At 51.1% G+C, this 26,811-nt stretch overlaps 1 protein-coding gene across 1 annotated transcript in view; it reads left to right on the top strand.

The window, feature by feature from the left end:
- The first annotated feature begins 6,199 nt into the window (after positions 1 to 6,199).
- The window catches only part of INPP5B (inositol polyphosphate-5-phosphatase B), a 68,077-nt gene continuing 47,465 nt past the window's right edge, over positions 6,200 to 26,811 (top strand). The window contains 8 exon segments of the mRNA XM_058679030.1: positions 6,200 to 6,306; positions 6,779 to 6,931; positions 7,352 to 7,446; positions 10,918 to 11,015; positions 11,174 to 11,203; positions 12,336 to 12,446; positions 15,231 to 15,523; positions 15,526 to 15,619. Of these exon segments, the coding sequence (XP_058535013.1) occupies positions 6,875 to 6,931; positions 7,352 to 7,446; positions 10,918 to 11,015; positions 11,174 to 11,203; positions 12,336 to 12,446; positions 15,231 to 15,523; positions 15,526 to 15,619 (778 nt within the window). The 5' untranslated portion in view covers positions 6,200 to 6,306; positions 6,779 to 6,874.

The raw sequence follows: 26,811 nt of genomic DNA, 5'->3' as shown, positions 1-26,811 counted from the left end.
CTTAGTGAGGTGCTTGAGTGTTCATGCAAAAAGGGGGTGAGACTGTGTCAAGGTGTTGGGAGAGATATCCGCTGGGCCCTGCCAAACAGCTGGAAGCTCCCCAGGGCCCTGCCAAACAGGGGAGCTGTTCTCTTCACACCTTTGTGTCATCCACACCTACTGCACGGACCCCAGCACCAGAGGGTCCTCACCGCAGAGTGTCCTCCATGATATGTCACCGTGGCAGCCATCACCAGAGACAGATCTGTGTTTTGACAAAAGACCATAGCCAGGAGGGCCAGGAGACGTGCCTGGAAACCCTGGGCATGTGGAGCTGGGCGGTGCCCTGCCTGGCAGGGTGGGGCAGGAAGATGGGAACAATGCCACTGTTTCATTTGCATCAGTTTTGCATAAACAAACCTATCCCCAGACTAAGCAAGCCCTTCCAGGTCTGATCCTCAGTGCTGGGGATCCAGATTACAGTGCTGCCTTCTGCCCTTCGGCTCAGCTCTAATTTAGGAGTGGGGTGTGGGGTCTGCATCCTTAAGAAACCTCCAGGGGCCTGGCGTGGTGGCCTAGCAGCCAAAGTCCTCACCTTGAACGCATTGGGATCCCATATGGCCGCTGGTTCTTATCCTGGCAGCTCCACTTCCTGTCCACCTCCCTGCTTGTGGCCTGGGAAAGCAGTGGAGGACGGCCCAAAGCTTTGGGACCCTGCAGCCGCGTGGGAGACCTGGAGGAATTTCCAACCTCCTGGCTTTGGATCGGCGTAATACTGGCTGAATGAATCATTGGATAGAAGATCTTCCTCTCTGTCTCTCCCGCTCTCTGTATATCTGCCCTTCCAATAAAAATAAAGGAATCTTTAAAGAGAGAAAAAAAAGGAAAAGAAACCTCCAAACCAGCTGAGCTGTGACTTCACACCCTCTCTGGGACCCGGGATTTGGCTGGCCAGGACTCTGAGGAACCCCATCACCCCCTACCTGCTGTTTTCCCCCAAGCACTTTCTGCTATCAGAGGCAAATGAAGCCAGAGCACAGGCACCAAATATTTCTTTCTTGTCACTACACCTGCTCCAGTTCTGTCTCCTCTCTGGCCTGGGATGCTGCTGTTACCATGCCAACAGTGACATTCAATCTCAGGAGGACTGCTACTAAGATGCAGGCCCCTCTGTGTCTATTTCAATGTTATCCTGACAGTGTGGCTTGTCAGAAGCAAAAGCCAAGCTCCTGGGACCTCTCCCTTCCAACGCGTTGATATCCCCTGTTCCTTAGGTTCATTCATTTGTGTAGTGGTATCATGGGAAACTGTTTGCAAAGCTCACCTGTTTGCAGGACTGTGCCTCCCATCTTGCACCTCAACAGATGTCTGTGGCCTGTGTGAGTCCTGGGTCTGCTTTGCTCGAGGGGAGCTATCCTCAGCCCAGGGACCCCAACCTTTCTGGGCCTTGTAAGCCACTGGACCTTGGGCCTGTCCCTGCTTCTCCTTGACTTCATGACACTTCCACTTTACCGTTACATGACCTCTTAAGATTTATTTATTTTTTTTGGAAAGTCAGATATACAGAAGAGACACCATCCAAGAGATCTTCCATCCGTTGATTCACTCTCCAAGTGGCCACAATGACCAGAGCCGAGCCGATCCAAAGCCAGGAGCCTGGAGCCTCTTCCAGGTCTCCCACACGGGTGCAGGGTCCCAAGACTTTGGGCCATCCTCAACTGCCTTCTTAGGCCACAAGCAGGGAACTGGGTGGGACACAAACTAGTGCCCATATGGGATCCTTGAGCATGCAAGATAGGGACTAGCCACTAGGCTATCATGCTGGGCCCACTGCATGACCTCTTTTTGGCCTGTGACCACGGAGCCGGGTACACTTTGCACAGCTCCTCTTCTCCAGCCAGCCTTCCTGCTTGTCTCATTGGGAGCTCAGAATCTGGCAAGAAGTCAGCTGATTCCTGTCCGTGTCCAAATAAACAGCCCATGATGGAGGAAGACAGGTGCTTCCCAACACCTTCATCCCGTGGGCATGGGACCCACAGCATTGACTGCCTCCAAAGATGTGCCACAGCCTCCACTGCTTCCAAGAGCTGTGCTACCAGAGGGCTGAGCTCTCCCAGCAGATAGCAGGCTGTGGGCCAGGGGAGCAATACTGGGAAGTGTGGGGCTGGAGCTACACTGAGGTGAAGGGAATGCAGGGGGCCGTTGGGAGGGGTGCCGAACTTCAGGTGCAGTAAAGTGATGAGAAAAGACAAGCAGGAGGGACTGGAGGCAGTATTTGCAGTGCTGGGAGAGGGGAGATAAGGCCTAGGACTGGGTCTCCTCTACTTCCGGCAGTACCTACACTCTCTTCACCCAGCTAATTCAACTCAACACCTCTCTCTACTTGACTCAGTGCAGCCTTGCTTGGGGAGGGGGACAAATGAAACTGGTGCTGGCCCTGGTCTGCTGCCCGCCCCAGTTGGCCGCCAGCACATGTGCCTGCACATGGTGGAGTTATACAGGATGGCCGCTCTGCCTGGCAGCAGCCCTGCCCATCCTACCAGCCTGTAGCCATGAGACCACCTCCACTGCCCTTGCTCTAACACTCCTCCCTACTTCACCCATAAGCTCAGGATCCTGGGCCCGAGACCCATCCTTGGGTAGATCCTTGAATCTCACCTCCAGTTCCACTAACACCTCCCCACCCAAGGGACGCCCCTGCCTCTACTTTTGCTGACTTGCTCTTACCTTTGAGGCCATCTCATTGTCTCCCCAAGTGTAAGCTTTCTTTCTTTTTAAGATTTATTTATTTTTATTGGAAAGGCGGATATACAGAGAGGAGGAGAAACAGAGAGGAAGATCTTCCGTCCGATGGTTCATTCCCCAAGTGAGCGCAACGGCCGGGTCTACCACGTAGGTGCAGGGTCCCAAGGCGTTGGTCCGTCCTCGACTGCTGTCCCAGGCCACAAGCAGGGAGCTGGATGGGAAGCAGGGCTGCCAGGATAAGAACCGGCGACCATATGGGATCCTGGTGCGTGCAAGGCAAGGACTTTAACCACTGCACTATTGTACCGGGCCCAAGTGCAAGCTTTTTACTTTTATGCACCTTTTTCCTCTCCCAAATCTGCCCCCGCCAGCACACATTCTCACCTTTCTCCTGCCCAGCTCATCCAACACACCCCTCCTCACGAACTCCAAGGAGGCACAAAGCAAGCCCCTGTGCCTGTCAGAGTGGTGGCAAAGCCGGATATTAAGCTGTCAGCTCCCCACACACATGTGAATCTCCACCCAGGGCAGGGTGGGATCGGAGATTTGCAGAGCGTGCGGCCCCTTGGGAAGGTAGCACTTTCCCAGGCTGTGTCAGAGGACAAGATGCCTCAAATTCCACCCCTGGCGAGCACCACCTCCCCAGTCCCCTCACCCCCAGTGGACATGTGCGCAGCCATTCCCACCAGCCTGTTTTGGGAGGTAGAGGCAGGGAGCAGCCACACGGGGTCACAGTCACAGGCCCAGCTGGCTCCTGCCTGTCCTGTCCAGCACTATTTGTCGGTTGCTCCGACTCGGTAGAGCTCCCTACCAATCACATTTCCTCTTGCTTTGTATTCCAGAAGAAGATCTGTGCCACTTGCCCCAGCAGTGACGGCTTCAAAAAGCAGGAAGCTGTGGCCGTGGGGACTGGGGCTCTCCAAGGGTTAGAGTACTGTCTTCCACAAGAGCTGCAGGCCTTTCTTCTCCTGCTTGGACATGCAGCTTGGCAGCCGGTCTGGCCAGAGCTGGACCTGCCTAGAGCCAGGCTACTCTACGGGGTCTAGAGAGCTCCATGCTCTCAGCCCTGTGGGATGCCAGTGGAATTTTTCAAGTCTCCTTGACACACACCCTTGTCCCAACTGTGCTACATGTTCTTGGGGGCCTGGCTGACCTCCCTCAAGGGCAGGCAGCCAGGGGGCCAGGGAGGTTCAGGTCAAGCGTAACACTCCCTGCCTCTGTGAGGGAATGAATGGACCCACCATCCCAGCTGCTGCAGTGGACTAGCCCCAGCCACACCGTAGGCTGTTGGCAGGCTTGTGTGGCAGAGGCACTCAGGTGTCGTGGAGCTGTGGCTCAGCCCTGCCACCAGGAATCCTGTCAGGCCACAGCCTCAGGCAGCTGCCTCTAGCTGGATGGTAGCCCTCACTTCAGCTGGGTCCTGGCTGTGACCACACTCCCCTGCCCAGTAGGGACAGAGCAAGAGACCCTGCAAGCCCAAAGGCCTACCCCAATCTCTGAGTCCCAAATTCTCTGCATCCTTACTGGAAGGAATTTGTCGAGACTAGAGCGCTGGGCTCCAGGCTCCTTCCGTGTATACCACATCTTAAATCTGAACAAAATTCCCTGCAAAGGGGACAGGGTATCAGCCAGTCCCAGAACAGGCTGGTCTTGGTCTGGAACCAGAAAATCATCCACCTGACCTGCAGAGGAGGGCTCCAGAATCCTCTAAGGCCTGTTTCTTCATCAGCTTTTCCCAGACTTTTCTCGTTTGTTGACGCTTACATTAGCGGTGCAGCTGGAATGCTCTTGCTCCCCTTGGGGGACCTCCACCCTCTTGTGTAGGTCTGGACCAATCCCCTTTTCCCCTCATCGCCACATGACCTTGAAACTAAAATTTAAATAAACTTGGGATCCATTTGTACTGTCCATGTTTCCAAGAAAAGAAGATTGAGAAGAGAACTGACAATTGAGGGAAGGCCAAGATTCTTTTATTTGAAAGGCAGGGAGACAGAAATCTTCCATCCACTGGTTCACTCCCCAGATGGCCACAAAAGCTGGAGCTGGGCCAGGTTGAAGATAGGAGTTTCTTACAGGTCTCCCAGGGACAAGCATTTGGGCTATCCCCTGTTTTTTCCAGGCCTATCAGCAGAGCTGACTAGGAAGTGGAACAGTCAGATACGGAACTGGTGCACACGTGAGATGTGGGCACACCAGGCAGCAGCTTTACCCACTATGACAGTGGTGTCAGCCCCTGCGGAAGGCTTACAGGTACAAAATTGGGCCGGTCATTAGTGTGGCAACTTAGCTTAGGGCAGGAAGAGGGGTGTTGGTTAGGAGTCCATCTGCTGCTCCTTCCATTTGCATCAAAGCTTGAAAGAAGGTGTATTTATTCAAAGTAATTCGTTGAATAGTTCAGTAGATGTGTTTAGAAAGCCAAGTGGGTTCTGGAAACTGCAGGCGTAAAAAGTAGCAGAGGGTAGGTGGAGCGGAGCGAGGTACTGGTTCTGTAACCTAATGGTTAAGTCTTCACCTTGCATGCATGTGATCCCATATGGGCGGTGGTTGATACGCTGTCTGCTCCACTTCCCATCCAGCTTCCTGGAAGATCTTGCTATCTCACCTCTCTGTAAATCTGACTTTCCAATTAAAAAAAAAATATATATATATATATATATATATATATAGGCAGCAGTGGCCTCAGGCAGCTTGCTGCTGGGTGAGACAGTGGGGGACTGAGCAAAATGATCTAGAATCTGTCCCCAGAGCTGGCCTTTGTGTCTGTCTGGAGTGACCCTCTTACCTTAGAGGGGGAGTTTCTGGCCCAAAAGGAGATCTCAGTTACAGGTACACTACTGGGAAAGCTAGGGGTTGGGAGGAGGGGGGAACAGGTTGTGGGGTGGGGATGGGGCCAGAGACCAGCAAAGTCCCCTCCCCTCTCAGACAGTGTCCCCTCTCCGAGGCCCTGTACTAGCCTGGTTCCAGGTCAGCACGCATTGCGTGTGGAAGGGCACAGCCCAGAGCGTGTTCCTGTCCATCACTCGGAGGCAGGGGTCAGGTGGGAGCTGAGGGAGGAGATGGGCAGGCTGAGATTATAAATGGCGAGGGAGTCGGCCCCCTGCTGTCTGCAGGGCCCAGGTTACTCAGCCTCTGAGTCCGGGTTTCTCCGCGTGGAAGATGGAGGCGACAATGCCTTAGACTCTTGCTTTAGGACTGGGTTGTCGCAGGGGAGGGCGGAGAGTTATTTGGCCAGTGCCGGTCCTCTTCTGTGAGAGCTGATGGCGAAATTAAAGGTAAAAGTGACCATCTTTCTTCCCGGCCCGGGGCAAGGGAAATTTGGCTCTTTGATTTAGGGGTCCCGGAATGGCAGTTAGGGCATTCAAAACTGAACCCTCCCAGAGTAGGGACCTGGCGCGCCCCAGGGCCTAAGGGGTTAATGGGGAGGGGAAGGACCCCACCTCCACCCCCAAGGCTAACTGGGGCATGCTGGGACTTGCAAGCCCGCCGGCCAAGCTGGCGCTGGGGGCTGCTGGGAAATGTAGTCGCCAGCCTGGCCCCGCGGCTGCGGTGTCACTATCACGCCCAGAAGTGACAGCTCAGAAGGTAGGCGGCAATAGCAAGGAACTGGCAGCAGGTGTGGGCAGGAAATCCAGGACAGGGCTGGGCAAGAGGGAGTGGATAAACAGGGGTGGGCTCCCCCTCTTCCGTATCCTGTGGCCTTCAGGCCAGACAACCCCCCAACCCCGTGGCTGATGCAACGGGCCTCTGGACAGCGTGAAAGGCCAGGAGCCACGGGATGCTTTTGCCATCTGCCAGGAAAGCAGGGACAGCACTGGGTTCCTACTCCAGGATGGGGCCTTCCTTCCTGAAAGGAAGGAGATGCCCCTATCCCCGACTGCATGCCAACACCTACACCTTCTCCCTGCAAACGCAGGCAGAGCGCTGGATGCCCTGGCAGAGCAAGAGTGGCACAGCAGAGGACAGTTGGGCTGTGGCCCTCTCCAACTGCAGGAGGAGGAAGAGGAGGACCTGTCCTTACTTTCCTCCACACAAGCCTTTGATGTCTGCCCCCTAATCTTCCCAGGAAACTCCATCACCTCATTGCTAGCTTCTTGACCCAAAGCAGCTGCCATCTGCCCTCCCCTGGAGCATTGGCTCCTTAGGCACAAGCATGGACCAGTCTGTGGCCATCCAGGAGACTCTGCTGGACAACGACTATTGCATCATCGTATCCTTCTTGGCTCCTGTGGCCCCGGGCCCTGGGAAGTCAGTGAAAGGTGTCTGGCCACTTGCCTCCCGTCTTGGAGCTGTTGGGTGGGCACGGTAGTACTTACCAAGTGTTTCCTTAGTCCTGGACTCTCTGCCAGTGCTTTCAATTTTAGTATATGTGCTAAGTGCTTTCAATATGCAGTGATCCTCCCAGCTTCCGGAGTAGCAGCCCTAGAACTGATGTTCCTCTGTCAGGCTTGCAGGTGTCAGCGTAACTCGCTGCAGTGCACCTCCAGCCCCTAGATTGAAGATGATTGTCCCTCTTCACAGAGAGAAGGTCCTACGGTGAATCTGAGGAGCCGAGGGAGGGCGGAGAAGGGGGAGCAGGCAGGATCCGGAGAGCTCGGCCTGCTTTCTGTGTTCCTTGACAGAGCTATAGGCCGTGCAGGGTGCGCTCTGTGAGGGAGACAGCCGGCAGAGCCGCCTCCTGGGGCTAGTGCGTTCCCGGCCAGATCCTGCTCACCAGGAATATGCGTAAGTGAGGGGCTGATCCCTGCCTGAGGGGCCTTGGGCTAACTCTGCTCTGTACACTTCAGCTGGACTGCAGTCCTTGCCCTGGGCATACAGACCGCTATGTCCTCAGTTCTTCACATGTTTTATCTCAGATCTACACCGCTGGGTGAGAAAGCATCTCAAAAGGAGGCAGTTTATCACTCTGGTTCACTTAAAACCAAAAGGCTTTATTTATTTTTAGTAGATAAGCAGATGTATAGAAGGAAGAAGGGACAGAGACAAAGATCTTCCAAACACTGATTCACTCTCCAAGTGGCCACAATGGCTGAAACTGAGCTGATCTGAAGCCAGGAACCAGAAACGCCTTTGCGTCTCTCCCATGTGTATGCAGGGTGCCAAGGCTTTGGGTCATCCTCGTCTGCTTTCCCAGGCCAGCAGCAGGGAGCTCGATGGGAAGCAGAGCAGTTGACACATGAACACATGTCCATATGGGAAGTGGTACTTATAGGTTAGGATTAGCCAGTTGAGCCATTGCGCTGGCCTCCCACCTCCAGATCTTTTTTTTTTTTTTAAGGTCTTTTTTATTGGAAACTCAGATTTACAGAGAGGAGGAGATACAGACAGAAAGATTTTCCATCTGTTGGCTCACACCCCCGAGTAGTTGCAACGGCCAGAGCTAAGTCAATCCAAAGCCAGGAGCTTGGAACATCTTTCAGGTCTCCCACATGGCTGAAGGGTCCCAAGGCTTTGGGCCATCCTCATCTGTTTTTCCAGGCCACAAGCAGGGAGCTGGATAGGAAATGGAGCAGCTAGGATACGAACTGGCACTCATATGGGATCCTGGTACATTCAAGGTGAGGATTTTAGCCACAAGGCTACTATGCCAGGCCCACCAAGATTTTTTTTAAAATATTTATTTATTTGGGGGCTGGTGTGATGGCATTACAGGCTAATCCTCCACCTACATTGCTGACATCACATTTGCATGCTATTTCAAGTCTTGGCTGCTCCACTTCCAATCCAGCTTCTTGTTTATGACCTGGAAAAGCAACGGAGGATGGTTCAAGTAGTTGAGGCCCTGTACTCATGTGGGAGACCAGGATGAAGCTCCTGATTCCTCGCTTTGGATCATTGCAACTCTGGCTGTTGTGGCCATTTGGCCATTTGGAGAGTGAAACAACAGATAGAAGACCTCTCTATCTTATTTCTCTGTTTAATCTGTCATTAAAATAAGTAAAAGAATCTTTTTTTAAAAAGATTTTTTAATTTTTATTGGAAAGGCAGATATAGAGAGGAAAAAGGATAAAGGATTGAAAAAGGGAGATTTATAGAGAGAAGGAGAGACAGAGGGAAAGATCTTCTATCAGCTAGTTCATTCCCCAGTGGCCACAACAGATGGAACTGAGCTGATCAGAAGCCAGGAGCCAGGAACCTCTTCCAGATCTTCCATGCAGGTGCAGGGTCCCAAGGCTTTGGGCTGTCCTCAACTGTCCACAAGTCCACAAGCCTCCCAGTCCACAAGCAGGGAGCTAGATGGGAAGTGGAGCTGGGATATGAACTGCATGTATATGGGATCCTGGTGCATCCAGATAAGGGCTTTTTGCCACTAGACTATTGTTCCAGGCCCCCAAAATAGCTGTTTAAAAATTAATTTATTGGGCCTGGCGCAGTGGCCTCGTGGCTAAAGTCCTCGCCTTGAACACCTCGGGATCTCATATAGGTGCCAGTTCTAATCCTGGCTGCTCCACTTCCCATCCAGCTCCCTGCTGTGGCCTGGGAAAGCAGTCGAGGACAGCCCAAAGCATTGGGACCCTGCACCCTCATGGGAGACCCGGAAGAGCTCCTGGCTCCTGGCTTTGGATTGGCTCAGCTCCACCCGTTGCGGACACTTGGAGGTGAGCCATCGGACAAAGGATCTTCCTCTGTGTCTCTCCTCCTCTCTGTATATCTGCCTTTCCAATAAAAATAAATAAATCTTTAAAAAATAAATAAATCTTAAAAAAAGAATTTATTTGAAAGGCTGAGTTATTGAGAAGAGGAGAGATTTCCCATCTGTTGGTTGACTCTCCAAGTGCTCACATCAGCCAGGGCTGGGCCAGATTGGAGCCGTGAACCAAAAACTGTATCCAGGTCTTCCATATGCATGGCAGGGACAAACGTACTGGAGTCATTATTCCCTACCTTCCTGGACTGTTAGCAGGAAATTGGGTCAGAAATAGAGCAGTTGGGCCTTGAATCAATATTCTGGTATGGGATGCAGGTTTCACAATAGCGGCTTACCCTTCCTTTGGCACAGCGGTTAAGACTCTGGGATGCCCACCTTTCATACTGGACAGGGTCCCTGAGTTCCTCCCAGCTCCTCAGGGAGGCTGAGGTCAGGGCTCACCTGATTGGACCCCTGCCAGCCATGAAGGAGAACCCGATGACGTCCCTGGCTTCCAGCTTTGCCCTGGCCCATGCCAGCTGTTGTGGCTATCTTGGAAGTGACCAGTGGATGAAAATTCTTTCCCTCTCTTTGTCACTCAGTCTTTCAAATTAATTCATTGATAAGAAAATTTGAAAAAGAAGCTTAAGACACTAATTTAAATTTTGTTGTCTTCCAGCCCTGTGCTTCTAAGCAAGTTGTTTTGCTCTGCTCCATCACTGTTTGTCCAGGCTAATGTGCTCGTCCGCACCTGTAAGGCCTTTAAGGCACCATGAGGCATGTAGAAAGTGCTCAGTGAATTTTTGCATACTGACACTTGCATCTTACACAAAGACAGAGAGAGCGAATACTGTATGATACAGTTCTCGAAGCCAGTAAGGGGATCTCAGCATCTCAGAGCTGAGGGCAGTGAGCCTTAAACACACACACACACACACACTTCTATTGGAAAGTCAGATTTACGTAGAGAAGAAGAGACAGAGAGCAAGCTCTTCCATCATCTGGTTCATTCTCCAAGTGGCCTTAGTGACTGGAGCTGAGCCAATGCACATGCCAGGAGCCAGGAGCTTCATCGAGGTTTCTCACACAGTTGCATGGACCTGAGGACTTGGGCCATCCTCTCCTTCTTTCCAGGCTCTAAGCAGGGAGCTGAATGGGAGCAGCTGGAACATGAACCGGCACCCATATGGAAGGAATGCTGGTGTTCGTAAGAGAAGGATTAGTCAGTTGAGCCAACACACTGGGCCCAAGCCTTCCACATTGTTAACTTCACTAACTGCATTCTACCAATGGGGAAGTTGAGGCTCAGAACAGATGCTGCTCCCATCACACACAGTGATGGAGTGCACCGTAGATACATCAAGTCTGTTTTCCTAACAGAGGAGATCACCCACTTGCAAGAACGGTTCTGGCCAGCAGGCAGAGATGGCAGGTGGAGTGTGCCTGGCCAGGGCATCAGCAGCACAAAGCTGGAGGCCAAGGCAGCTGTGTGAGTGGCCCAAGGCCTCTGGGATGGGCCTGTGGGACAGTCAGTGGACTCTGTCCTCACCTCTGCTTCCTGCCCTTAGTCTCTTCCTATATTCACACCGGAGGATGGCCATCACCGGGGACGATGTCTCTTTGGACCAGATAGTGCCAGTTTCTCGGGATTTTACGCTGGAAGAAGGTGCCACAGGGGTGGGGGGGTACGAGTCCCTCTCCTTGGGCCCTCTCCCCCAGGGGTGTCCCTGCTTTTGTGTATGAGGGGTGGGCAGTGGGAGTAGGGGTGATTTGGAGGCTGGGGTGCTCAGTTGCCAAGGAAATTTTCATTTTCCTCCCCGACAGTGTCCCCAGATGGTGAAATGTATATCCTTGGTGAGTGGTGTTCTCGCTTGGGTCCCAGTTGGGGAAGGGGGTCCAGAACCATCAGAGCTTCCTGCTCCCCCTACCATTGTGGCAAGTAAGACCCTGCAGCATGCGGCCCCTGCCCATCCTCTGCTTCTATCACTGTCTGCCCTGTGGGTTGCATGGAGTGACCTCGGAATCACTTCCATCCACCCAAACCTCACCGGCTCACTCCAGAACCCCTGCACTCGCCAATCCTGCCTGCTCAAAGCCTCGCACCCATGTCCACCTGAGCCACTTGCTCCTAGCCCTCCTCCAGAGCTTCAGGCCACACGTTTCCTGTCCTAGGAAGCCTCTGCTGAACCCCTGAAGTTGTGGGCACCTCCCTGATACCCATTTTCTCTCTCCTTGCCTTTCCTCATCCCTGTGGTCCTGTTACTGCCAGTGCTTTGACGGTTTTTACTGAATGTTCTTTGCTCCAATAATAATAATAGCAATAGAAACAAAAAATTTAACCAGTCGTGATCTGTGGCGGGTCCTGTACTACAGGCTTCTCACACATCATGTTGTGTTTATCACTGTTCTCATCTCCATTTTATGGACAGATAATTGAGGCCTGAAGAAATGAACAAGTTTCATATTGGGTGTTGCCAGAATTCATGAGTCCTGGCTCTGGAGCCTACACTCTTGGTCACCCGACTAGATTGCTTCTGCTTAGCCGTTATCTTGGCATGTGTGTTTTGAGTGCTGCTGTGCACAGGGTACCTTCCACATTCCAACTTCCCTGAGACAGGCCTTGTTTGTTTTCTTCGTCATTTTTACTCCTGGTACCTGGCATACTCATACAGACTGATGGACAGCGCCTTTTGTCCACCTCCATGTACTTTTCTTGTCACCAAAGAGCCTGTTGTCTTCCAGCTCCATGCAGTACTGCAGTGGGATGCCTTCTGCCTTGGTCTACCCCCTCCATAAAGTGGAGATAGTTTGATTTGGAAAGGAGGGTGTGAAGGTTCCCTTACTGTCCCAAAAGCAGCCACTTCAGTGCTGATGGGCCTTAGGACCCTGGGTTGGGATTCTCCATTCTAGAAACACCTGTTTCAAGATGAACACCAGCTCTGAGCTCCTGGTGGCCAAGGGCTCACATCCTACCTCCTCTATGCAGGCTCCGATGTCACGGTCCAGCTGGATACAGCAGAGCTCAGCCTTGTATTCCAGCTCCCCTTCGGCTCACACACCAGGACGTTCCTCCAGGAAGTCGCCAGGGCCTGTCCTGGTAGGTAAGCCCCCAACTCCCTGGGAAGGTGGGCACTGCACTACGCACTCCAGTTGACTTTTCACCCTTGGGATTCACTCCATAATTTCCATGCCCTCTCAAAGCTGTTTGGATGAAGCAGAAGTGCCTCTAGGCCAGTAGCCAACCATTGTGTTTGCTTTCCTAGTTAGTGTCTGGACCTGGGTATGAACTACAGCCGGGTCCCTTTGCCCTCCTGGCTCTGGGCAGAGCTGCACTGGGTGCGATGACTGTGACACAGCATCTTTTGCAGACTGGCATGGTCAGCAGTTTCTAGAGGTCCATCTTTTCTCTCCCTGCCACCCCGGGAGTCTGCCCTATAGGCTCTCTTGCCCTTGAACCCTGCCCTGTGCTCCAAGGCAGCTGACAACACAGTCTTGTTATGGCCTGGCAGTGGAGGCTAGTGGCCTCTCAAGATAGGCTAGAATTTGTTTAAATCGGAGATCAGCTAGGAAGGTGAAGGAGGGTTTGTGTGTTGTGGAGGATCAGCTGCCGCACAGGCAAATTCAAGCCACCAGGTGCTGTGGCTTAAGCACTTTTTTTTTTATCCCCAATACTGACTGTTTCCTTTCAAGTATACATCCTGTTTCTGAAGGAGTAGGGGGAGGGCTGCCTTCTGTTGTGTAGCCTCAACCTCCAGGGCCTCCAACTGTTTCACCTGGAGTGCCAGACAGGGAACTGTCTTTGGATGCAAAGTGGCTTTGAGGAAAAAGGAAGTAGAAGCAAGATTATAGAACCTTGAGTGACTGGTTAGAGTTTGAAATTTATTCTGTAAACAAGGGGAAATATATCACTGACTTTTTTTAAAAAAAGATTTATTTATTTATTTGAAATATAGAGCTACAGACAGAAAGCAACATAGAGAGAGATATCTTCTATCAGTTGGATCACTCTCTAAATGGCCACAACGGCCAGAGCTGGGTTGGTCCTAAGCCAGGAGAAAGCAGGCAGGAGCTTCAGATCTCCCATATGGATACAGGGGCCCAAGTACTTGGGCCATCTTCTGTTGCTTTTCTAGGCACCTTAGCAGGGAGCTGGGTCAGAAGTGGAGCAGCTTGGACTCAAACCAGTGTCCATATGGGATGCCGGCACCACAGGCAGAAGTTTTACTGGCTACACTACAAGGCCAGTCCCTCCAAATTCTAAAATAAGGATGACTTTTGTGGCTGGTTTTTTGTGGGGGCATATCAGGTTAGTCTTCTGCCTGCAGTGCTGGCATCCCATATAGGCACCGGTTCAAGTGCTATTTCACTTCCCATCCAGCTCCCTGCTAATGACCTGGGAAAACTTTGGAGGATGGCCCAACGCCTTGGACCTTGCACCTACATGGGAGACCTGAAAGAAGCTCCTGGCTCCCAACTTCAGGCCAGCACATCTCTGGTCATTGCAGCCATTTGGAGAATGAACCAGTGGATGGAAGATCTCTGTCTCCTTCCTGCCCCTGTAACTCTTTCAAGTAAAATAAATGAATCTTGAAAAAGAATGATTTTTGCATGTGATAGTCATAAGGAGGAGTGGTTCTAGAGACATAGGTTGAGCATCCCTAATCCAAAAATACAATATCGAAAATCTAAAACTTTTTGAGCAGCAACGTGACCCCACAATTAGAAAATTCCACATCATGGAACTTGGTCACAATCACAAATTACTCAACATGTCATATAGTTACCTGTAGAGGATTAAATAAAGCATATATGAAACCTAAATGAATTTCCTGTTAGATTTGGATCCCATCCCCAAGAAAGCACAAGGGTTCCTAGCAAGAGGCTTGGAGTCAGACCTGGACTTGACTCAGGCCTTGGTGGCTCTAGAAGAAAAATTTCTTTCTTTTTTTTTTTGTTTCTTAAAATTCATTTTATTGATTTGAATAGCAGAGTTACAGAAATGGAGAAAGGCACACTTCCTCTATGTGTCTCTTTCTGGCTTCATTTCATTGGTTCACTCCCTGGATAGTTGTAACAGTCAGGGCTGAGTCATGTAAAAACCCGGAGCCAGCAGCTTCTTCCAGGTCTCCCAAGTGGATGCAGGGGCCCAAGCACTTGGGCCACCGTCCTGTTTTCCCAGGTGCCTTAGCAGGCAGCTGGATGGGAAGTGCAGCTTAGGATTCCCATGGGAATCCTAAATGGGATGCTGGTGTGGCAGGTGGCAATTTAATTTGCTCTGTCAGAGCACTGGCCCCAGGAGCTCAAGAATTTCTAGAGAGGAGGGTTTGGTAATGTGATCGAGATCAAGTCAGAGGACTGGTTGGAATACGTCTCATAGTAGGCACTCCGGAGTTGGTATTTCTTTGGAGAGTTTGCAAGCTGCAGGCGGAGCCTATGAGTAGCTAAAGAACCCAGCTTGTTCTTCAGTGATGTTATCTCTGGCATCAGTGGGAGTCCTCCCCTTTTCTCTCCTCCCCTCCCCCCACTTTATAACCTGAAGCTTAACCTGTAATAAGTTCTCTACCTCGTGAAGTTTGCTGTGAGGATTAAGGAGATTGCATTACACAGGTGCTTTCAAAAGTTTGGGGAAACAGAAGATAAGTTTGCCTGGGTGCAAATTATGTTTCCGCAGTCCATGCAAATGAGCCGCAGACCTTAGAAGGTAGTTTCCATGAGGTCGCAGGAATCGGGGTGGGGAGGGAGTTGCCTCTGCCTTGACATGGACCTGTAATGTTCATATTGATTATTTTGCTTGGAGACTTTCCAGAGAATACAACCATGCGGAGGTGAAGCGGGCTCTTCAAGCCCATGGCTCAGTTTGCGATTCTTTTTTCTGCTTCAGGCTTTGACCCTGCGACCCGAGATCCCGAATTCCACTGGCTGTCCCGCTACAGGTGCGCAGAGTCCGAGCCTGAGATGCCCACGCCGCGCGGTTGGAACTTGAGCCCTGGTACCCGGCCAGGGTGCGCGAGCATTGGCGGAGGCAGGTATCCGTCTCAGAGAGGGCGAGGGGGATTGGAGGAGAACACTCTCCGCCCGAGGGGGTCGGGCCTCGTCGTGTTTGGGGGCGGAGCTAAGGCGCACACAGACTTGCGATTGGTGGAGGGGGCATGCGGGGGCAGGCCCGTCAGCGGGTGGTGCACGCCGGGGGCGGGCGGCGGGATGAAGCGCTTGAGGAAGCTGGCCGGGAAATGTCTGCCGCCTCCGGCTCACGGGAGCGCGACTCTGCAGGTCCGGCGAGCGGTAGGAAGCTGGGCTGGGGGTGTGGGCCTGGGGCGGAGGGCCGGGCCTGTGGTGTGCCCCAGTGGACGCACGAGGCCAAGCCCGCGGTCCTGGCCTTGCGGACGCGCGGACTCGTGGGGCTGCAGTTCTGTGGGGATGTTGTTCTCAGCCGGTGTGGAGGAGGGCAGGCGGCCGCCGTGGGGACCCCCAGGACCCCAACACTGTAGACTTCTGCTGACGTTCCGTTGCCGGCTCTCGGTCGAGCCAGCTCTGGGGCCTCCATGTCGCCCTCTGGGCTGAGTGACTTCAGTCGCCCCGTCCGTCCGCGTTTGGTGTGGAGGTGCACGCCATAGGACCTCTCCCCGCAGCGTGGGGTGGGGTGTACTTTGGGGCGCCCTGGCAGCCTGCCGCCCCTGTGGTAAATGACGTTGGAGGCCGTTCCAGGTGAAGGTGTTCATGCACCGAGTCCCTGGTGGGTCAGGCTGGGCAGGACAAAGGTCCATTGTCAAACAGAAAGCCGTCTTTGGGAGTCTGAGAGGCGCAGCGCTGAAATTGGGGTCAGCCGGTGTCTGGGGAGGGCCGGCCGACCTGGGATTTTCCCCGTAGCTGCGCCGCTGAAGTCCCGGGAGGGGTGCATGTCGCAGAGCCACCGGCACGCATTGGTCCCCTTTTTCTCAGTTCTTTTCCATGAAGTGGCTATCAGGGTGGTTGAGTGTGAGCCAGCCGTCCACTCTCGCTCTTACAAGGCTTGGAAATGAGGAGGGGCGGGGAGAAGTAGCATGTTGCACAACTTGGTAGAAGGAGAGGAAGCCTCCTCAGCCCAGGACTTCCTCCGTGCCCTGCCATCTCAAGGCGCGCTTGAAAAAGCACCTGCCGGGTGACAATCCCGTCTTGGGTTTGTCTTGGACTGCACTCGAAGCGCCCCTCGCATTCTGGAATGTGGTGGTGGGCGGTGAGGGACCGGGGAGGGGTGAAGCTGGAGAGTCTTGTGCTCTTGTTGCCTTTGTGGTCAGCACAGGACAAGCCCAGGGGCAGCTCAGCGTCCCGGAGCCAGGCTGCTTCTGGGGAGGACTTGCCTGGCACATCAGGACAGCCTGCTCTGAAAACCCAGCTGTCTGCCTCTGGGTGAGGACCAGGCAGGGGTCTCAAGAATCTTCCCTTTCTCTAACCAAAAACTAGTTACGTGCTGCAGAAGAATAAGTAATTTGCCCCATGATCATGCCTGTAGTCAGTGGGCTTACTCTGGGAGCTGCTAAACCACCTCTGTTGAAATTGCTGAGCATGGCACCCGGTGCCCGTTGCTATGAGGGTCCTCTCTGAGTGGACTTAGTCTGCTGGGAAACAGGCAGGGGATTTAGTTCTTTCTTTATGCATGTGATCAAAATGACCACTTCTCAGCAGCCTGCAGAACTAACCTGAGGCAAAATCTGCTTCAAAATGCTACACGCTGGAGGGTAGTGGTTTAAGCTGCCCCTTGCCACAGCACCATCACTTGTTGGAGTGCAGGTTCCAGGCCCAGGCATCTGCTGCTTTCTGCAGGATGTCAGAGCATGGCCCACATCCTTGGGCTCCTGGCTGCTGTCTGCAGTCTGGCTCACACCTGGTCCTTTCCACTGTTGGGTGGGGTGGGGTTGGGGAGGGAACTGCTGCAGGATTTCTTTTTCACTCTGCCTTTCGGATAAATAAATAACTTTAAAAAGTGCTGCATTGTGTATAGCAGGAGGAATAAGGCATCCCCATGGGATGGCAGACTGCTGGAGAAGGGGCCGGTGGTCCCTGAATAGAAGAGTCTAGGATTGGTCCAGAGGGAGCAGGTGGGTCAAGGGCCCTTGTTGGGTGAGCCAAGGGCGGTAGGACCTTGATGCTTAGGTGTTTGGGGGCAAGGTGAAGCAGGTCTTCACTTCTCCTCTTTGCCATGGGTGATGGCGCCTGGGGGATTTCTCCAACATGTCCTTTCTTCCTACAGATTTCAGGAGTGGTAGGGCCTGCTAGGTAGGGGGCGGTGAAATGTGAGCTGCTGCTTGTTTCAGATTGGAGTCTGTGAATTCAGGTGCCCAGAAGCTGGGATGTGGTGCTGCTGGGTGCCGGACAGGCAGCCTGTTCTGACTGGGTTCCTTGGCCGTTTCCATGGCTAAGCCCCTGTACGGGCACTAGACCCATGGCTGTTGTAGGCCGAAGCTTTTTCAGCCTCTCACTTGACTCCCATTAACTTTGTGTGGTTTTTTCTTAAAAAAAGAAGAGAGTTTTGTCTGGGAGTAGTGTTTCATTATTTCCATCTTGCAATTAACTGAAGATGCTGTGGTCCGGAAAGACACCACTGGAGCTTAGTCCTTCCCCAAGTCCTCCTATAAGAGCCTCACCTGCATTTCACCCTGGAAACGTGCAAACACCTGTGTCTGTTTTCTGGAGGATTCTGAGCTGTGAACCAGAAAGGAACCTGCTGGCTAAAAATCCCATGGGGGACATTTCTGGGCTAATTGGACCACATGGTAATGGGCAATGAAAGTTGATCTTTTGAGGTGTCTTTTTTTTTTTTTTTTAATTCCATGGTTGATTCAAAGTGAGCCAGCTTTGTAGTATCTCAAATTTAGAATGCTGATATGTTATGAGTAATTTTTTCCCTGGACCCAGAAAACAGAACGTTAGAGAATGTGGCCTGTGAAAGGAAATGGATGTTATTTATATCTCAGGCTGACATGAAGAGCAACCTATGTTACCAGGGTAGGGACCAGAGAGAATGTGAGAAAATAGTCCCTCGGTTAACACTGTTTTTTTTCTCCTCTGGCTTTGTCAGTTTAATAAATAAAACCTATGCGAGCAGCTGATCCCTTTAGCATGGAGCAAATGCTTTGCTTTTCTGTACCCTAAAAAATCAAATATCTCCCACTGCTTCTATCTCTGTGGGAAGCCCCGCAGGCTCCTAAGCAAATTCATTTATTTCAGGTCACTTGGTCTCTTTCAACAAAGGAGAACTGGACTCAGTTTTCTTCCTCCTTTTGTTGTTCCCCTCTCCGTTTTCATTCTTTGCCCAGTTAACCTGTTGGTGTTAGTGCAGGAGGGTCCCTAAACCTTTCTTTCCCCTTTATGAGAACAGTTTTGGAATTCTTTTTTAAAAAGATATATTTATTTGTATTGGAAAGTCAGATATACAGAGAGGAGGAGAGACAGAGAGGAAGATCTTCCATCTGATAATTCACGACCCCAAGTGACCACAACATCTGGTACTGTGCCGATCTGAAGCCAAGAGCCAGGAGCCTCTTCTGGACTTCCCTTGCAGGTACAGGGTCCCAAGGCTTTGGACCATCCTCAACTGCTTTCCCAGGCCACAAGCAGGGAGCTGGAAGGAAAGTGGAGCTAGGACATGAACCGGATGCTGGTGCTAGCGGGCAGAGGATTAGGCTGTTGAGCCACTGTGCCGGCCTCAGAAATGCGAAATGTTTGTTGCTGTTTTAAGGAGTTATTTATTTATTTGTGTAAAGAGTTCTGTATTTTTTATAGGAAGGGCAGATTTTACAGAGAGAGGAGAGACACAGAGAATCTTTCATGCACTGAATTAACTCCCTAAATGACCACAACATCCAGAGTTGGGCTGGTCCCAAGCCAGGAGTCTGCAGCTTCTTCAAGGTCACGCACGTGGGTGCAGGGTCCTAAGAACTTGGGCCAACCTCTACTGCTTCCCCAGGCCAAGCAGGGAGCTGGAATTGGAAGTAAAGTGTCCAGGATTCAAACCAGCGCCCATATGGGATGTTGGTGCCACAGTTGGAGGTTACCTTGCTGTGCCACAGAACCCGCCTCAAAGATATATTTATTTTAATCTGAAAGGCAGAGTTACAACAAAGAGAGAAGATAGAGAAAGATCTTTCACCTACTGGTTCACTCGTCAAATGGCTACAGCAGTTGGGGTGGGCCAGGCTAAAGCCAGGAACCAGGAACTTCTTCCTGGTCATCCACCTGGGTGCATGGGTCCAAGTCCTTGGGCCATCTTTGGCAGTCTCCTGCACGTTAGCAGGAAGCTGGATCAAAAGTGAAGCAGTCTAGATACCAAGAAAATCCTGCATGGGCTGCTGGGGTCCCAGGCAGCAGCTTAACCTTTGCCTTTCTTTCTGCCCACATTTTGAAGTCCCCATATTTATTGTTACGTGTGCTGTTATAACCAGACTGTTACAGTGGTGTCCTTAGCCAACCTCCTGAACCTTAGGGTTCTCTTTAGGACATACATTTCTGCTGTTTGGTGTGTGCACTTCCATATCACAGCACTGCCTGTTGCCTACGGAGTAAAGGTCAGATTCCTCAGCATGGTGTTCAGGGCGTGCCCAGCCTGGCCTCGCCTGCCTTTCCTGCCCTGCTTGCCACAGCTCACCTTCAGCTCCTCTGACCTCAACCTTCATGCCTGTTGTTTCTGGGTAAAGCCTTGGGCTTTGTTGACTGTGCATTTAGCTGCACTTGAGTGATCTTGAACTTGCTGCTCTTTGAAGCATTTTGTGTCCTCTCTCCTTGTTGCCTTGTATCACAGGAGGTGCTCACAAAGGCCTGTGGCCGCGTTGGAGAGCCCCACTCAGTTGGAATGCTGAAGTGTTCTGTCACCTGAACGGACCTGCCACTTTCCCCTTCCCCTTTGAGCAAGCAAGCACTCCCTCCCACCCCCTCTCTGGTTTGTTCTTTCCCACTTCTCTTTCAGTCTTTTTTTTTTTTTTTAAATTTATTTATTTTTGTACATTAGTTGTGAAATGGAGACTAACATCCAGATGTGAGGATGCAGTGTAGTATGCATTTCTGCTTCCAGACAAAGATGGACTTACAATGAAACTGTTTACTATATCTTGACAATAGGATTTTGGACTCTCTGCCATTGTCCATGCCCGCAATGATGGACACATGACTGAGTATGAAGAACTATATGTTAGTAATGATATAGAGGAACTAGGTGGGAGAGAGGGAATTGGGGAGGGGATAAGGGAATATGGAACTGTGTCATAAAATGATAATAATAAAATGTTAAAAAAATAAAGATTTATTTATTTTTTATTGCAAAGTCAGATATACAGAGGTTGAGAGACAGGAAGATCTTCCGTCCAGTGATTCACTCACCAGTGACTGCAATGGCTGGTGCTGCGCTGATCTGAAGCCAGGAGCCTCTTCTGGGCTTCCCATGCAGGTGCAGAGTCCCAAGGCTTTGGGCTGTCCTCTGCTGCCTTCCCAGGCCACAAGCAGGGAGCTGGATGGGAAGTGGAGCTGCTGGGATTAGAACCGTCACCCATATGGGATCCCGGGGCGTTCAAGGCAAGGACTTTAGCCACTAGGCCACCGTACTGGGCCCTCTCTTTCAGCTTTTTTTTTTTTTTTTTAAGACTTATTTTATTTTTGTTACAAAGTCAGATATACAGAGAGGTTGAGAGAGAGAGAGGAAGATCTTCTGTCCGATGATTCACTCCCCAAGTGGCCGCAACAGCTGGAGCTTTGCTGATCCAGAGCCAGGAACCAGGAACTTCTTCCAGGCCTCCCACAGGGGTTGCAGGATCCCAAAGCATTGGATTGCTTTCCCAGGCCACAAGCAGGGAGCTGGATGAGAAGTGGAGCTGCCGGGATTAGAACTGGCGCTCACATGGGATCCTGGCACATTCAAGGCGAGGACTTTAGCCACTAGGCCACGCCTCCGGGCCCTCAGCTTTATCACCAGACCACAGATGGTTCACGGAACGCCCCGCTGATGGGGATCCTGGACAGAAAGTCAAACTGTTTCTCAGTAGCCTGTCACCACTGACCTGTTGCTGGAGTCCACAGGAGCCTTCCTGCTGGGGAGCAAGGCTGCACTCATGTAGCCTGTGTAAGGATGCAGACTGGAGTAAGAGTTCAGGTCTCACAGGTGGTCCTTGTTTGGGTGGCTAATTGAAAGCCATCAGATACTGAGAAATGTTAAGAAAGAAGCAGAAACTAAGCTTTGTGATTAGACTTTTAAGAAAATAGCAACTATTTTTTTTTTAGATGTATTTTAATTTTTTATTGGAAAGGCAAATATACAGAGAGGAGAGTCAGAGAGGAGCTGAGCTAATCGAAGCCAGGAGCCTCTTCCGGGTCTCCCACGCGAGTGTAGGGTCCCAAAGCTTTGGGCCGTCCTCGACTGCTTTCCCAGGCCACAGGCGCTGGATGGGAAGAGGGGCCGCTGGGATTAGAACCGGCGCCCATATGGGATCCCGGCACACACAAGGCGAGGAGCTTAACCACTATACCATCGCGCTGGGCCCAAAGAAAATAGTAACTATTTGGAGGGGAGGTAGCCTGACTTATAATGAGAAAGTGAATTCTTATCATTCTTTGGATGCCAGGAGCCCTGTGTTGGAGACCTCTCTTAAGAGAACCCTCCTCTGACCTGTGTGTTATGGAGCAAAGTGCCCTGTGTTCGAGGCCTCTCTTAAGAGCCCTGCCCTGACCTGTGTGTGTGGAGGCAGGTGCCGTGCCCTGTGTACCAAGTAAACACTTCGTTCTCCTTTGCCGTAAGAGTCAAATCCAAGCTCCACTTGGTGTGTGAAGTCTTAAGAGTTTGACCCTCCATTTATTGCTGTCATCACTGTTCCTACCATTACAGTTAGTATTTATTAAGCACTAGGTATGAGTTTGTGGGCACAGCACTTGGCCGTAAAAGGTCCCTGAGAAGATCTCTGCAACTCAGGAAAACAGGCTCAGAGAGGTTGGATGCCAAGCTTGTGATCACTCACTCTCCCATGGGTTGGTTCCCTGGTGATGTGTGCCTAACGTGGTGTCCCTGGCAAGTGTGCTCAGTCCTGCTTGCTTGAACCATCAGGTGTTGTGCTCACATGGTCCAGCAGATTCTGTGCTGCCAATGGAATGTACTGGCTGGTGACCAGGAAGATGTTGCTCAGGAAGTGTGGGGCATGGTCTCCACCCAGCAGTGACAGCCACCTGCCCACACGGCCTGAGGAGGCTGTGGCGACACTTCGGCTTTGTTATCCAGACTCTATGGGGGTGTGGTGGGTCTTGAGATAAAGATATAATTATTTGTTGTTGTTACTATTATTATAATCAATTTGGCCCTAGCATGGTAGCCTAGTAGCTGACGTCCTTGCCTTATACATCTGGGATTCCATATGGGTGCTAGTTCATATCCTGCCTGCTCCACTTCCCTTTCAGCTCCCTGCCTATGCCTGGGACAGCAGTAGAGGATGATCCAAGGCCTTGGGACCCTGCACTCGCTTGGGAGATCTGAAAGGGACTTCTGGCTCCTGGCTTCAGATCAGTTCAGCTCTGGCCATTGCAGCCACTTGGGGAATGAACCAGCAGATGGAAGATCTTTCTGTCTCTGCTTTCTGTGAATCTGCCTTTCCAATACAAATCTTTTAAAATAAAAATAAATAAAAATTTATTTATTTGCAGGTAGAGGATTAGAGAAAGAGGAAGAGACAGATGTCTCCCATCTTGGGTTTGCTGTCCAGATGGCTGACGTAGCTAGGATGGGCCAGGGGGTCTCTGGGGGCTTGGAATGCCATCCTGGTCTGCCACATTGGGTAGTAAGAGCCCAGGCATTTGAGCCATCTTACCCTGCTTTCTCAGGTGGCTGGATTGGAAATGCAGCAGATGGGACTGTACTCTGCTCTAGGATGCTGGCAGTGAAAGCAGTGGCTAGCTGAGCTGTGCCACAACATGAACTTCTCTGGGGGATTTCAATCACGCAGATCTGGGTTTTAATGTCACCTGGGCCATTTACTGCCTCTGTGTGCTTGAGCGGATCTGCCATCTGCTCTAGGCCTTGATATCCTGATTTGTAAAAGGAGGCCAGTACTCAGAAGCAGTATATGAAGTGTATGAGACGGTGCTTGATAAATGGAAGTCATCATTTTCTAAGCAGTGAGGGATGAGGAGTGTTAGAGAAGGGGGAAAATAGCCATTCTTGAATGTCAACTGTGTAGCAAACATTGTGCTAGCTCTTGATCTATTTAGCTTGCATTTGTTCATCCTTCTTGCTTCTCTGTGCAGGAATTATCTCCATTTTACAAAGCAGCAAACAAATTTAGTTATTTGTTTGTGGTTTCACGTGAAGCAACAGGTAGAGCCATTAAAATAGCCAAGGCTTTTCTCGGAATGCTCTGAAGTCTCAATGGTCAAGCAAGACGCGCACACCCGCAAGAATGCCCTTAGAATTCCCAGGACTGACTGCTGAGGACTGGGGTGGTTCAGGAAGAATCTATGCTTGGAAGAAGAGGTGGGCTTTGCGTCGAGTCAGGAGTGAGCACGGCATGCATGAGGAGCCTGTAGTTTCGGATCAGGTTGTGTTGGCGGGGAGGGATGAGAAGTGAGCAGAGATGATGTGCAGAAGGCCTCCTGGGCTAGTCGAACCAGTTTGGACCCCAGCCTGCCAGTAATGGTGTAACACAAAATTTTAGGACAGACAGAGATGAGTGTGTGCCGTGGGCGAGTCCAGAGACTCCTTTGAGCAAGGAGAAGTTGGGAGGAGCTCAGTTGGGAGATCTTTGTGGTAACAGGTGGCTGGGGATGGCCTGGAGGAAGGCATTCGAGAGGATGAAAAGACGCCTGGCTGGCCCTGTCTGGGGCCTCGAGGGACAAGGTGAGTGGATGGCGGGCGGGGGGCGGGTGTGTGTGGTGGGGAATTGCAGGTCTGACTGGTGGGGCAGTGTTGGTGCCGGTCAGGGAAGGGCCTGGGGCTGCACCATGGGCTTCTCTGGGGCCTGCCCACATGTGGAAGTGCTAAGTAGACAGTGGACAGACTGGCTGTATTCAGGCCCAGCTGGACAGCTCCATTTTCACTGGACTCTGAGGGCTGGTGGTTCTCCTGGCACAGGCGGAAGAACAAGGATTGGATATACTCAGTCCAGATGTGCCTACTCACGTTTTATGTCAAATAAGGTTTTATTTGTTGTAGCCAGGTTTTAGGTGTTACTTCAAGTGTTAGACTTGTTACTACTGTCTTGGACAGTGCATTTTAGAACATTCCATCATCAAGAAAATTTCTGTGAGGTAGCACTGGCCTGGGGAACACTTGCAAAAACTGGGGACTTTGAGGAGGAAATGGAGCAAAAGAAAGAACAATAGAATTAAGAAAGAGTGCTGTTGCCTTTTTCTAATGTTTCTCAAAAGAAATGGGTTACTTTGATTTTGGTTTGAATTTGCTTGTTTCCTTGTGTGATATTTTTTAGAAAAGCGCCGACTCTGAGCCAGCATTGTGGCACAGTAGATTACACTGCTGCCTGTGACACTGGTATGCCATGTGGACTCCAGTTCTAGTCCTGGCTGCTCTATTTCCAATTCAGCTCCCTGTAATGCTCCTGGGAAAGCAGTAGGAGATGGACCAATTACTTGGACTCCTGCAGCCACATGGGAAACTGGGATGAAGCTCTACCTCCTGGCTTCAGCATGACCCATCCTTGGCCATTGGAGTGGCCATTTGGGGAGTATATCTCTCTTCCTCTCCCTTACCTCTCTTTTTGTTCTATTTTATTTGAAAGGGAGTTAGAGAAGGAGAGACAGATATATTCCCTCAACTGGTTCACTTCCCAAATGACTGCAAAGGCTGGAACGGAGCTGGGTCAGAATTGGAGCAACTGGGATCTGAACTGGTGCCCTTATGGGATGCCAGCATCACAAGCAGAAGCTTAGCGTACTATGCCACAGTGCCAAACCCCCCCCCCCTTTCTGTCTCACCACCTTACTGTGACTGCCTTTCAAATAACATAAGTAAATTAAAAATATATATATATTTATTTAGTTTTATTGGAAAGTCAGATTGACAGAGAGCTCTTTTGTCTACTGGTTCACTCACCAAATGGCTGCAGGAGCTAGAGTTGAGCCAGGAGCTGCTTCCAGGTGTTCTTCATGGGTGAAGGGCCCCAAAAACTTGGACCATTCTCCACCACGTTCACAGGCCATAAGCAGGGAGCAGGATTGGAAGTGGATCATTTGGAACATGAACCTGTGCCCATGTGGGATGTTGGCACATGCAGGTGGAAGATTAGCCAGTTGAGCCATTGAGCCAGCCCCATACCCAAATATTAAAAAAAGAGAGAGAAAGGAAAGAAAAGGCTCCGGGCTGACTATAAGACACTGAACTGGTCTGGTTTGGCTTCTAGAGCCAAGTGATCATTGGTGCAAGAAGCCTTGAGTTAACCATCAGAAGAGAAGACAACTGTCCTCTACAGTAGGTATTGTTGTTGTTTTTGTTCAGTTGATACTCAGGCTTAATGAGATTAGATGGCTGTTCAAGGTCACACAGCTAGTAAGAGGCAGGACCAGAAATGCTAGTAAGTCCAAAGCCTGTGATTATGTATCATAAAACAAGAAAATGCATGCTATCATATTAATGCTGAAGTACTATACACAAAACAAAATGTAACCACTTAAGAATGACCACTGGGCCTGGTGCTGTGGCTGATTGGGTAAGCTGCTGCCTGCAGGGCCAGCATCCCATGTGGGTACCAGTTCAAATTCTGGCTGCTCCACTTTCAGTCCAGCCCCTTCTTGATGTGTCTGGGGCTAAACAGAAGATGGCCCAAGTGCTTGGACCATTGTAAACACATGGAAGACCCAGAAGAAACTCCTGATTCCTGATCTTGGCCTGGCCCAGCTCCAAACCCAGCCCCAGCAGTCTTCTAGGGAGTGAACCAGCAGATGGAAGAAATGTGCCTTTTCCATGGACTTAAAATGTATTTAAGTAGGGTCTGGTGAGATGGCTCAATTGGCTAAATCCTTACCTTGCAAGCACAGATTGGTGCTCTGCCTGCTCCACTTTCCATCCAGCTCCCTAATTGTGACCTGGGAAAGCAGTTGAGGATGGCCCAAAGCCTTGGGTCCCTGCACCCATGTCGGAGACCCGGAGGAATCTCCTGGCTCCTGGCTTCAGATCAGCTCAGCTCTGGTTGTTGTGGCCTCTTGCGGAGTGAACCAGCAGATGGAAGATCTTTCTTTCTGCCTCTCCTCTCTGTAAATCTGATGTGCCTTTCCAACAAAAATAAATTTTTGAGGATTTAGCCATTGAGCCATTGTGTCAAGCCCCAAAATAAATAAATATTTATTTGGCCTGGCATAATAGACTAGTGGCTGAAGTCCTTGCTTTGCATGTGCTGGGATCCCATATCCCTGCTGCTCCACTTCTGTTCCAGCTCCCTGCTTGTGGCCTGGGAGTCAGTCAAGGATGGCCCAAAGCCTTGGGACCCTGCACCTGCATGGGAGACCTG

The sequence above is a fragment of the Ochotona princeps genome, chromosome 2, assembly GCF_030435755.1.
Source record: "Ochotona princeps isolate mOchPri1 chromosome 2, mOchPri1.hap1, whole genome shotgun sequence".
Lineage (NCBI taxonomy): Eukaryota > Metazoa > Chordata > Mammalia > Lagomorpha > Ochotonidae > Ochotona > Ochotona princeps.
The sequence above is the reverse complement of the archived record's forward strand: the minus strand, read 5'-3'. Positions and strand labels throughout refer to the sequence as shown.